Below are 13,292 nucleotides of genomic sequence, written 5' to 3'. Positions count from 1 at the left end.
GAATAATCAGACAGAGAGGCTGTGAAGAATAATCAGACAGAGGGGCTGTGAAGAATAATCAAACAGAGAGAGGCTGGGAAGAATAATCAGACAGAGAGGGGCTGTGAAGAATAATCAGACCGAGAGAGGCTGGGAAGAATAATCAGACCGAGAGGCTGGGAAGAATAATCAGACCGAGAGGCTGGGAAGAATAATCAGACAGAGGGGCTGTGAAGAATAATCAAACAGAGAGAGGCTGGGAAGAATAATCAGACAGAGAGGGTCTGGGAAGAATAATCAGACAGAGAGGGTCTGGGAAGAATAATCAGACAGAGAGGGGCTGGGAAGAATAATCAGACAGAGAGGGGCTGGGAAGAATAATCAGACAGAGGCTGGGAAGAATAATCAGACAGAGGCTGGGAAGAATAATCAGACAGAGAGGCTGTGAAGAATAATCAGACAGAGGGGCTGTGAAGAATAATCAAACAGAGAGAGGCTGGGAAGAATAATCAGACAGAGAGGGGCTGGGAAGAATAATCAGACAGAGAGGCTGTGAAGAATAATCAGACAGAGGGGCTGTGAAGAATAATCAAACAGAGAGAGGCTGGGAAGAATAAATCAGACAGAGAGGGGCTGTGAAGAATAATCAGACAGAGAGAGGCTGGGAAGAATAATCAGACCGAGAGGCTGGGAAGAATAATCAGACCGAGAGGCTGGGAAGAATAATCAGACAGAGAGGGGCTGTGAAGAATAATCAGACCGAGAGGCTGGGAAGAATAATCAGACAGAGAGGGGCTGTGAAGAATAATCAGACAGAGAGAGGCTGGGAAGAATAATCAGACCGAGAGGCTGGGAAGAATAATCAGACAGAGGGGCTGGGAAGAATAATCAGACAGAGAGGGTCTGGGAAGAATAATCAGACAGAGAGGGTCTGGGAAGAATAATCAGACAGAGAGGGGCTGGGAAGAATAATCAGACAGAGAGGGGCTGGGAAGAATAATCAGACAGAGGCTGGGAAGAATAATCAGACAGAGGCTGGGAAGAATAATCAGACAGAGAGGCTGTGAAGAATAATCAGACAGAGGGGCTGTGAAGAATAATCAAACAGAGAGAGGCTGGGAAGAATAATCAGACAGAGAGGGGCTGGGAAGAATAATCAGACAGAGAGGCTGTGAAGAATAATCAGACAGAGGGGCTGTGAAGAATAATCAAACAGAGAGAGGCTGGGAAGAATAATCAGACAGAGAGGGGCTGTGAAGAATAATCAGACAGAGAGAGGCTGGGAAGAATAATCAGACCGAGAGGCTGGGAAGAATAATCAGACCGAGAGGCTGGGAAGAATAATCAGACAGAGAGGGGCTGTGAAGAATAATCAGACCGAGAGGCTGGGAAGAATAATCAGACAGAGAGGGGCTGTGAAGAATAATCAGACAGAGAGAGGCTGGGAAGAATAATCAGACCGAGAGGCTGGGAAGAATAATCAGACAGAGGGGCTGGGAAGAATAATCAGACAGAGAGGGTCTGGGAAGAATAATCAGACAGAGAGGGTCTGGGAAGAATAATCAGACAGAGAGGGGCTGGGAAGAATAATCAGACAGAGAGGGGCTGGGAAGAATAATCAGACAGAGGCTGGGAAGAATAATCAGACAGAGGCTGGGAAGAATAATCAGACCGAGAGGGGCTGGGAAGAATAATCAGACAGAGGCTGGGAAGAATAATCAGACCGAGAGGGGCTGGGAAGAATAATCAGACAGAGGCTGGGAAGAATAATCAGACCGAGAGGGGCTGGGAAGAATAATCAGACCGAGAGGGGCTGGGAAGAATAATCAGACAGAGGCTGGGAAGAATAATCAGACCGAGAGGGGCTGGGAAGAATAATCAGACAGAGGCTGGGAAGAATAATCAGACCGAGAGGGGCTGGGAAGAATAATCAGACCGAGAGGGGCTGGGAAGAACAATCAGACAGAGGCTGGGAAGAATAATCAGACCGAGAGGGGCTGGGAAGAATAATCAGACAGAGGCTGGGAAGAATAATCAGACCGAGAGGGGCTGGGAAGAATAATCAGACAGAGGCTGGGAAGAATAATCAGACCGAGAGGGGCTGGGAAGAATAATCAGACCGAGAGGGGCTGGGAAGAATAATCAGACAGAGGCTGGGAAGAATAATCAGACCGAGAGGGGCTGGGAAGAATAATCAGACAGAGGCTGGGAAGAATAATCAGACAGAGGCTGGGAAGAATAATCAGACCGAGAGGGGCTGGGAAGAATAATCAGACAGAGGCTGGGAAGAATAATCAGACCGAGAGGGGCTGGGAAGAATAATCAGACAGGGGCTGGGAAGAATAATCGCAAATCTCATTCTCCTCACACGGAATGTAAAAACCATGGTAGTGCAAAAATATATAAAACTAACAAAGAAAAATCTAATTCACACGAAGGGAGATCTATTTATAGATCTAGGGCTACCACCATAACTAAGGACAACCAGTCCATATTTATTTACAACACATTCTATACAAGTTATTTTAAACACATGATACGATGATCATCCAGGAGTCTCTAATGAATGGAACTGGATGAGACAATCAGGGGGTCAGTTAATACTATCAGGTATGTTTCTACAGGGAGGTGAGGGTGGATGGCCTAGTGGGCTCTAGCTTGCAGGAATTCAGGGTCAAAACCACCACCACTAGATGCTGAGGATTCATGGCTTGAGGAGTGACAACAAACACACTGACACACAGCACAGGCAGGGTACTGGTACATTTACCCTGTCAGGTGGTAAGTCGGAGAAGCAGCAAGGAGAGAGTGGGTTGTCCATACCACAAAGGAGTGCTGGTGGCTGCCGGAACGAAAAACAAAGAAAACAACATCTAGAGCAGGATGATGTTATTTGGCCTCCCAAGTTTTCTGAACAAAAATAATAATAATGTTCGTTCTTAGACATAAAACACTGTACAAATCACCAGGAAATTAGTTAAGTGATTTTAATTGAGGAAATCTGTTCAAGTATTCTTAGGCATAACTAGAGGGGCATATGTGATTATATCCCAATTTAATCAAGGTTTGAAACTATTCTGTTTTGTCAAATACTATATAACAGTTTGGGATTATTGTGGTCAATTTGATTTGTACAAATTATGTATAACTATGTTCCGGCCCCCATATCATCCGCTCAAGGAAGAATCGGCCCATGACTGAATGTAATTGGGGACCCCAGTCATAAAAACTGTGTTTCTTGCTGTCGGTGGGAGGAACAAACACAAATGGCATCTGACGTTTCATCCACGAGCAGCAGATTTATAGTGAAAAACACACACATGCACAAAATAAAAATGTACAGACTAAGCCAATTTTTGTGAACAAGTTTTGCCTCGGGACCGAAATTGCCTAGAAAAATAAATCAGCAAAATATATCTGGATATTTTTTTTATGCTATATTGACAGTAAATGTAACAATTCTATGAGAAGGGAACAACATTCCCACCTCTTTTATTGTCAATAACACAATTTTGCCCATATTATTGATGAATAATGTGATTATAATGTGATATAGAAAATACTGTGATTAAAGAAAACTTGTTGAGAGATTTAAATTATTTATTAATTTGTTCATTTTAATAATTTCGACACTTTCTACCTGGTTTAAGTTCATACTTATATATATATATATATATATATATATATATATATACAGTGCCTTGCGAAAGTATTCGGCCCCCTTGAACTTTGCGACCTTTTGCCACATTTCAGGCTTCAAACATAAAGATATAAAACTGTATTTTTTTGTGAAGAATCAACAACAAGTGGGACACAATCATGAAGTGGAACGACATTTATTGGATATTTCAAACTTTTTTAACAAATCAAAAACTGAAAAATTGGGCGTGCAAAATTATTCAGCCCCTTTACTTTCAGTGCAGCAAACTCTCTCCAGAAGTTTAGTGAGGATCTCTGAATGATCCAATGTTGACCTAAATGACTAATGATGATAAATACAATCCACCTGTGTGTAATCAAGTCTCCGTATAAATGCACCTGCACTGTGATAGTCTCAGAGGTCCGTTAAAAGCGCAGAGAGCATCATGAAGAACAAGAAACACACCAGGCAGGTCCGAGATACTGTTGTGAAGAAGTTTAAAGCCGGATTTGGATACAAAAAGATTTCCTAAGCTTTAAACATCCCAAGGAGCACTGTGCAAGCGATAATATTGAAATGGAAGGAGTATCAGACCACTGCAAATCTACCAAGACCTGCCGTCCCTCTAAACTTTCAGCTCATACAAGGAGAAGACTGATCAGAGATGCAGCCAAGAGGCCCATGATCACTCTGGATGAACTGCAGAGATCTACAGCTGAGGTGGGAGACTCTGTCCATAGGACAACAATCAGTCGTATATTGCACAAATCTGGCCTTTATGGAAGAGTGGCAAGAAGAAAGACATTTCTTAAAGATATCCATAAAAAGTGTCGTTTAAAGTTTGCCACAAGCCACCTGGGAGACACACCAAACATGTGGAAGAAGGTGCTCTGGTCATGTGAAACCAAAATGGAACTTTTTGGCAACAATGCAAAACATTATGTTTGGCGTAAAAGCAACACAGCTCATCAGCCTGAACACACCATCCCCACTGTCAAACATGGTGGTGGCAGCATCATGGTTTGGGCCTGCTTTTCTTCAGCAGGGACAGGGAAGATGGTTAAAATTGATGGGAAGATGGATGGAGCCAAATACAGGACCATTCTGGAAGAAAACCTGATGGAGTCTGCAAAAGACCTGAGACTGGGACGGAGATTTGTCTTCCAACAAGACAATGATCCAAAACATAAAGCAAAATCTACAATGGAATGGTTCAAAAATAAACATATCCAGGTGTTAGAATGGCCAAGTCAAAGTCCAGACCTGAATCCAATCGAGAATCTGTGGAAAGAACTGAAAACTGCTGTTCACAAATGCTCTCCATCCAACCTCACTGAGCTCGAGCTGTTTTGCAAGGAGGAATGGGAAAAAAATTCAGTCTCTCGATGTGCAAAACTGATAGAGACATACCCCAAGCGACTTACAGCTGTAATCACAGCAAAAGGTGGCGCTACAAAGTATTAACTTAAGGGGGCTAAATAATTTTGCACGCCCAATTTTTCAGTTTTTGATTTGTTAAAAAAGTTTGAAATATCCAATAAATGTCGTTCCACTTCATGATTGTGTCCCACTTGTTGTTGATTCTTCACAAAAAAATACCGTTTTATATCTTTATGTTTGAAGCCTGAAATGTGGCAAAAGGTCGCAAAGTTCAAGGGGGCCGAATACTTTCGCAAGGCACTGTATATACACACACACACACACACACACACTGAACAGAAATATAAAACGCGGCCTCCCGGGTGGTGCAGTGGTCTAAGGCACTAGCTGTGCCACCAGAGACTGGGTTTGAGTCCAGGCTCTGTCGCAGCTGACCGCGACCGGGAGGCCTGTGGGGCGGCGCACAATTGGCCTAGCGTCGTCCAGGTTAGGGAGGGTTTGGCTGGCAGGGATATCCTTGTCTCATCGCACACTAGCGACTCCTGTGGCGGGACGGGCGCAGTGCACACTGACCAGGTCGCCAGGTGTACTGTGTTTCCTCCGACACAGTGGTGCGGCTGGCTTCCGGGTTGGATGCGCGCTGTGTTAAGAAGCAGTGCGGCTTGTTTGGGTTGTGTTTCAGAGGACGCATGGCTCTCGACCTTCGCCTCTCCCGAGTCCGTACGGGAGTTGTAGCGATGAGACAAGATAGTAACTACTAACAATTGGATACCATGAAATTGGGGAGAAAAAGAGGGTAAAAATAAATAAATATATAAAACGCAACATGTTGGTCTCATGTTTCATGAGCTGAAATAGATCCAAGAAATGTTCCATACACAAACAAATTTAGTGAACAAATTTGTTTGAGTGAGCATTTCTCCTTTGCCATCCACCTGACAGGTGTGGCATATCAAGAAGCTGATGATCATTACACAGGTGTACCTCGCCTAAACAGGTGTGCGTTTCTTTCGCCTCCACATTACACAGGTGCACCTTGTGCTGGGGACAATAAGAGGCCACTATAAAAATGTGCAGTTGTGTCACACAACACAATGCCAAAGATGTTGTTTTGAGGGAGCGTGCAATTGGCTGAGAATTAAATGTTAATTTCTCTACAATAAGCTGCCTCCAATGACATTTTATAGAATTTGGCAGCATGTCCAACCAGCCTCAGAACTGCAGACCACGTGTAACCATGCCATAGGACCTCCACATCAGGATTCTTCACCTGCACGATCGTCTGAGACCAGCAACCTGGACAGCTGATGAAATTGTGGGTTTGCACAACCAAAGAATTTCTGCAAACTGTCAGAAACCGTCTCAGGGAAGCTCATCTGCGTGCTCCTCGTCCTCACTAGGGCTCGACCTAACCGCAGTTCGGCGTCGTAACCGACTTCAGTGGGCCAATGCTCACCTGAAGTCAGTTACTAGCACAATGGAGAAGTGCACTCTTCATGGATTAATCCCAATTTCAACTGTGCCGGGCAGATGGCAGACAGCGTGTATGGTGTCATGTGGGAAAGCTATTTGCTGATGTCAATGTTGTGAACAGAGTGCCCCATGGTGGCGGTGGGGTTATGGTATGGGCAGGCATAAACTACGGACAAAGAACACAATTGCTTTTTAATCTATGGCAATTTGAATACACAGTGATACCGTGACAAGGTCCTGGGGCCCATGGTTGTGCCCTTCATCCACCGTCATTACCTCATGTTTCAGCATGATAATGCACAGCCCCATGTTAGAGGATCTGTACACAATTACTGGAAGCTGAAAATGTCCCAGTTCCTCCTGACCTGACCTTTATTTAATCTTTATTTAACTAGGCAAGTCAGTTAAGAACACATTATTATTTTCAAATGACGGCCTAGGAACGAGGCAGAACGACAGATTTTTACCTTGTCAGCTCGGAGGATCCAATCTTGTAACCGTACAGTTAACTAGTCCAACGCTCTAACCACCTGCCTCACGAGGAGCCTGCCTGTTACGCGAATGCAGTAAGCCAAGGTAAGCTGCTAGCTAGCATTAAACGTGTCTTATAAAAAAACAATCAATCAACGACTGTCGTTGCTCCAATGTGTACTTAACCATAAACATCAATGCCTTTCTTAAAATCAATACACAGAAGTATATATTTTTAAACCTGCATATTTAGCTAAAAGAAATTCAGGTTAGAAGGCAATATTAACCAGGTTAAATTGTGTCACTTCTCTTGCGTTCATCGCACGCAGAGTCAGGGTATATGCAACAGTTTGGGCCACCTGGCTCTTTATGAACTAATTTGCCAGAATTTTACGTAATTATGACCTAACATTGAAGGTTGTGCAATGTAACAGGAATATTTAGACTCATGGATGCCACCCGTTAGATAAAATACGGAACGGAATAAACATTTTGTTTTCGAGGTGATAGTTTCATATTTCTGTGTTTATATTATAGTGAAGTCTATGATTTGATATTTGATAGAGCAGTCTGACTGAGGGGTGGTAGGCAGCAGCAGGCTCGTAATAGTCAAAGGTATATGGTTTAGAGAGAAATAGTTGATGCGCTGTAATAACTTGGCTGAACTTGAAAGGGGTTCCTTCGTTATTTTACCGTTCATGTCTTCCATAGAGAATGTCTTGATCTACTTCAAATAAGGTCTGTGTTTCGTGCCGGTTAGGGTGCAGGTTTAAACCGCTTCGGCGTTTTGATACCCATGTAAATCTCGCTATGATAAGGTAACGTTTGTCAAAATATTTTCATAAATCCACTCTACAATTTTTTTTATCTTCGCTTATATTTAGCCAATATTGATCAGTTACCTTTTCCTATGGATATCTACACAGTTATAAAATTGGCACGGTGGTGTAAGCCTACACGAAACACAGACCTTATTTTAAGTGAATCTAAAAATATCCTATGGAATAAATGAAAGAACCACTTTTCAGATTTAGCTAGGTGTCATGGGAATTATGACTCGCACTTTGGTAGTCAATTCTTACCATGTCCATTATTAAAATAGGATTACCTGCATATAGAAATTTGTTTTCAACATTCATCACAGGTAACTTAAACTCTATTTTTATTCAAACAGTTGAGAGTATTTGTCTCCTAAGCAGACTCTTCAGTATCATTGTCACTTCAGAGCTGTGTGTGTGTTTTACAGATGGCAGAGAAAAGCAGAGCACCAGTGTGGGACTACTACATGGAATTGGCACCAGGGAAAGCAAGGAGTCTTATTTGTGATAAAGATGTAAGTATGGGGTCAGCAACGGCTAAATCAAAAAATACCACCAACCTTAAGAACTATCTATCCATCTAGAGATCCATCTATCCATCTAGAGATCCATCTATCCATCTAGAGATCCATCTATCTATCCAGAGATCTATCTAGATATCCAGAGATCTATTCAATTCAATTCAAGGGGCTTTATTGGCATGGGAAACATGTGTTAACATTGCCAAAGCAAGTGAGGTAGATAGATAGATCACTTTTGTATATTATCTATATCTATCTATCCAGAGATCTATCTATCTATCCATCTAGAGATCGGTCTATCTATCTAGATATATATATATATATATATATATATAAATAAAAATTACTCAGTCACTCCCAACCCATTCAAAACCTGGGTCTGCTTTATAGAATGGGGACTGAACCATTTATCAGAAATACATCAGGGAATAATTAATTAGAATTGGCCAAATTGGATGGGGGTTAGGTGTGCGATGCATCTTAATTGCTTTTGTAAATTGGAAGATGACTATAATGAAAACATGCATCTTAAGAGCAGCAGACTGTCTCTATTTCCTCTCATTCACACATCTGTTTGAGGGATTCATTTATAAAAGTGGGGATGTATTGGATTAAAATTAAAGATAGATGGTTTGACAACACTCTGTTCCTCTATCTCCACCCTACAATGAGGAAATAAAACCCATTGACAGCTACTCATTCATCAAACGGACACTGTTTAGTAGGCCATTTCTCCACTTCCTGTTTGTGTGACAATCATTGGAATTAAGAATAACAAAATAAAGATAATGCCTTTACTGACAAAACAATTAAAGAATTAAAAGAAGCATACTGCACAAAAACACATCAAACAACAACAAAAGATAATACCCCCCCTCCCTCAGGGAACTGGTTCAGTACAATTCAATGACTAGATGCTATGCAGCATTCTGATCCAACAAAGCCACTCATTCGCAGCAAGTCATGTTTTACAATGTTATAGTTTGACCCAGGTTTCCCCTCCAACACCAACACAGGATGATACCATATTTGCTACCTGGCCAACAGTACCCCAAAGGAGGTGAAAAGACCCCTTGCAGCACATCGGGGAAATCCTAATTCACCTCATGAACTCCTCTACTGTGTCTTTTTATAAAACCAGGACATTGTTTCAGACAGGTAAAAGAAACGAACAGCACAATCCCTAAAATAGAGAATTAACATAAATGTTTTCAATAATTCATAATGATATACTACAGTGTGTTCCAATAGGCTACTGGTTTGAGGGGCAGCTGTGACGTGATTTCATTCTGTGCCAGACTTCTTCTCCCTGTGAATGAGATACACTGAGGGACTGACCTTAGCACATCCCCATCTTTGACTACCCAACATCACTTTGAACTTTGTTGGACACGACGCTCGCCTCTGGATTAAGCTTTGAGGAAGTGACCAGATCAAACAGAAAGGTGTCTTTCTACTCCCCCCCCATTGACTTTTGAAATCGGGACGCTGCTTTCTAGAAAATAATAAAATGGTTGCTGTGCCCGTTAGTGTTTATACCCATTTGCAAATAAAGCGCCAAGCACTTGAATAAAGAGCAAAAACAACAGATTAATTTACAGAAAATGTTAGGTGTATAATAATACTAGCTTTGATGTCAGAATTTTCAACGAGACAAAAGTAGCCATGATGTAATATAAGCAGCGGGCATTTTTATTAAAGACAGGGTGCATTTTAACTGCAAACAGATGGCACTCAACTGTTAAGTCGACACAGCAGCTAAAAAACCCTTTGATTGATAATGCTCATGCAACCCTCTGGTATCCTCTCCTCCTACATTAATATGAGTGCAGGTGATCTGCAGTTTGTGAGCATCCACTGATGGGATAGTTTGAGAGATTATGCCAAGAAAACTGACATTTCTGATATGAAGGAGAATAGAGTTCCATTCACGCAATATGAGTCACCACATCCTGCACCAAATGTGCTTTACTGAGAAACGCTTAAGATCTCCAGCATTTATTTATCCAGCAGTATTGTCGGCAGATTTTCTATTTCATAATTTAAAAAGTCAGGAAGAAAGATATGCTAATGCTACTGGGAGCTGCCGTAATGCCATCCTATCTGAGCTGTCTGGAACAGAAATAAACCTTGGGGTGAATGCAGCGTATGAAGAGGAGACACACCAAACACACAGCAGCATCTATTCTCCACTGACTGTCTCAGCGGCAGACAGCAATCCATGTGTTTGAGAAAATGCACTTCTTATTCGTAAAAAGGCAAAGGCCAATTCTATTAGAGACTTATTCCCAACACTAATAAAATACCAATCCTCTCAAGTCTCCTCCACCTGAACACATACACCTGCATAAGCCGATATCCATTCCATTTAGCCTACATAGATTAAAGGCCCCATGCAGTCTTAGTAATTGTATTTTTTTTAAATCATCACTGTATGTCTAGAAGGTTAGGGCCCTGGCGGAGTGGTGCCAGGAAAATAACCTCTCCCTCAACAGCAACAAAACAAAGGAGCTGATCGTGGACTTTAGGAAACAGCAGAGGGAGGCAAGCCCCTTTCCACATCGACAGGACCGCAGTGGAGAAGGCGAAAAGCTTTAAGTTCCTCGGCGACACGTCACGGACAATCTGAAATGGCCAACTCACACAGACAGTGTGGTGAAGACGCAACAGTGCCTCTTTAACCTTAGGAGGCTGAAGAAATGTGGCTTGGCACCTAAAACCCTAAACTTTTACAGATGCACAATTGAGAGCATTCTGTCGGTCTGTATCACCGCCTGGTATGGCAACTGCACTGCCCGCAACCACAGGGCTCTCCAGAGGGTGGTGCACTTTGTCCAACGCATCACCGGGGGCACACTGCTTGCCCTCCAGGACACCTACAGCACCCGATGACACAGGAAGGCCAACAATATCATCAAGGAAATCAACCACCCGAGCCATGGCCTGTTCACCTCGCTATCATCCAGAAGACGAGGTCAGTACAGGTGCATCAAAGCTGGGGCCGAGAGACTGAAAAACAGCTTCTATCTCAAGGACATCTGTTAAATAGCCATCACTAGCCGGCTTCCACCCGGTTACTGAACCCGGCACCTTTAGAGGCTGCCGCCCTATATACATATACATGGAATCACTGGTCACTTTAATAATGTTTACATAATGCGTTACTCATGTCATATGTATATACTGTATTTTAGTCAATGACAATCCGACATTGCTCATCCTAATATTTATTTATTTATTCATTCAATTGTTTTACTTTTGGATTTGTGTGTATTGTTGTGAATTGTTAGATACTACTGCACTGTTGGCGCTAGAAACACAAGCATTTAGCTTCACCCGCAACAACATCTGCTAAATATGTGCATGTGACCAATAAAATTTGATTTGAAATAACTGTTTATTTAAAAAATATGTCAGAGGTATTTTCATTATCATTTATTTTCCTGAGCTTCTTTGTTGTTAGGAAACAAATGTGAAGATACAGTATTTTACACAGCCCTGATTGGCAGATATGCTGGACTAGAGCCCACCCCCTTAACCAGATGAACAGTCATTGGTCTATTACAAATCAGATCACATTGTGATGTCATGATGTGGACCAAAAGTTTCATCCCACCTGAGCAGGCTGAAAATCCAGACATTGTTTTGAAACAGCTAAGACAAACAGGGCAGTATCATAATTTTCACAGTTTCAGAGTGTTATTTCGACCTCATAGTGTGGAAATATCACCAAAAAATATTGAAAATCAAATTTTTAACCGCACTGCCCCTTGAAGAAAGTCTTACTTGTCAAATGTCTATTTCTGTAGCAAAGGTTCATTGTGGCCATTTTGTGAAAGCAGAGGTATGATTCATCAGAAAACACTCTCTGGGAGGGAGAGCAAGGACTCTGAATTGTAGACAAACCATTCAAGCATTATTACTAGCCTATTGTGTAAATAAATCCTGAGTATTGCATAATCAAATCACATTTATATTGGGTTTTTGAGGGTGCGCTCTTCTCACTCGTACTGAATTGATACGCAGGGGGCACAAAACATGTAGGCTTAATGAGTGTTGGAGTGTTTTTGAAAACATTGGACAATCAAACCTAATCAAACAGGCCAAACTAGGAGAAATGTGGTGCTGTTGTGTTTAGCTGTCTATCACAGTGGACTGGGGACGTCGTATGGCATTGCTGTACCTGCCATGTACACACAAAGCCCATTCACTAAAGAACAATAATGTAAGATTAGAGTAAGATGCTTTTGATGAAACAAGGCTAAAACAGTTAAAAACCCATAAAGCCCCCCCCAAAAAAAGAGATTTCCTGGCCGGCTCGCTCTCTTGAAAGTAATGAGACTAAAATGAATGTGTAGTTAGACTAGTTACAACCCCCCCTGCTATGGTATGGGCCACTAGGTTGGAAACTCTACTTTTCTGGTTGCCAAGCCAGGGTGATTATCACACAAGTCAAATTGGACTGTAGTGTCCAGCCTCATTGTAACAAGATAAAACAATAGTGTCAAATTGGACTGTAGTGTCCAGCCTCATTGTAACAAGATAAAACAATAGTGTCAAATTGGACTGTAGTGTCCAGCCTCATTGTAACAAGGTAAAACAGTGGTGTCAAGGGAACTGGGAGCAGTGGACAGAGAACTGAAAATAGAGATACGGAGCAGCCATGATGGGTTAGGGCCAGCCAGCTACATTCCTCAGGGAGTAGAGATCAATGTTTGCATGAGCTGATTCTGCCGCCAAATGCAAAGTCTTCCTGCACAATATGCTTTCCAGACAGTTTATTACATGTTTCTTTTTTTTCACTGAAGTGAATTGTTTTCCCTCGGATGCCAGGAAAATCAGGACATGAGGGTGTTGGTTCTCCTTACGCCGCCATAGAAAAATAATCCACTTCCATTTAATTTCTTGTTGATCACTGTAGGTCTAATGTTTCATTAATATTATGTCATTTGAAGATCAGATCGTACAGCCTAAACTAATTTGTCCTATGGCCTGGTCTTTCACTGGTTA

General features: G+C 42.1%; 1 protein-coding gene across 7 annotated transcripts in view; it reads right to left on the bottom strand.

Annotated features, from left to right (window-relative positions):
* The window catches only part of klhl13 (kelch-like family member 13), a 77,823-nt gene that overhangs the window by 41,240 nt on the left and 23,291 nt on the right, over positions 1–13,292 (bottom strand). For 3 of the 7 annotated variants that reach the window (XM_021591279.3, XM_021591280.3, XM_021591278.3), the window contains one exon: positions 2,750–2,821. The exons of the other annotated variants lie outside the window; for them this stretch is intronic. In XM_021591279.3, the coding sequence (XP_021446954.1) occupies positions 2,750–2,821 (72 nt within the window). The remainder of the gene's footprint in view (positions 1–2,749; positions 2,822–13,292) is intronic. 7 annotated transcript variants of the gene reach the window in all.

This window comes from Oncorhynchus mykiss, chromosome 29 (genome assembly GCF_057628025.1).
Source record: "Oncorhynchus mykiss isolate SJ-2025 chromosome 29, ASM5762802v1, whole genome shotgun sequence".
Lineage (NCBI taxonomy): Eukaryota > Metazoa > Chordata > Actinopteri > Salmoniformes > Salmonidae > Oncorhynchus > Oncorhynchus mykiss.
Note: the sequence above shows the minus strand (reverse complement) of the source record. Positions and strands in the feature narration are given on the sequence as shown.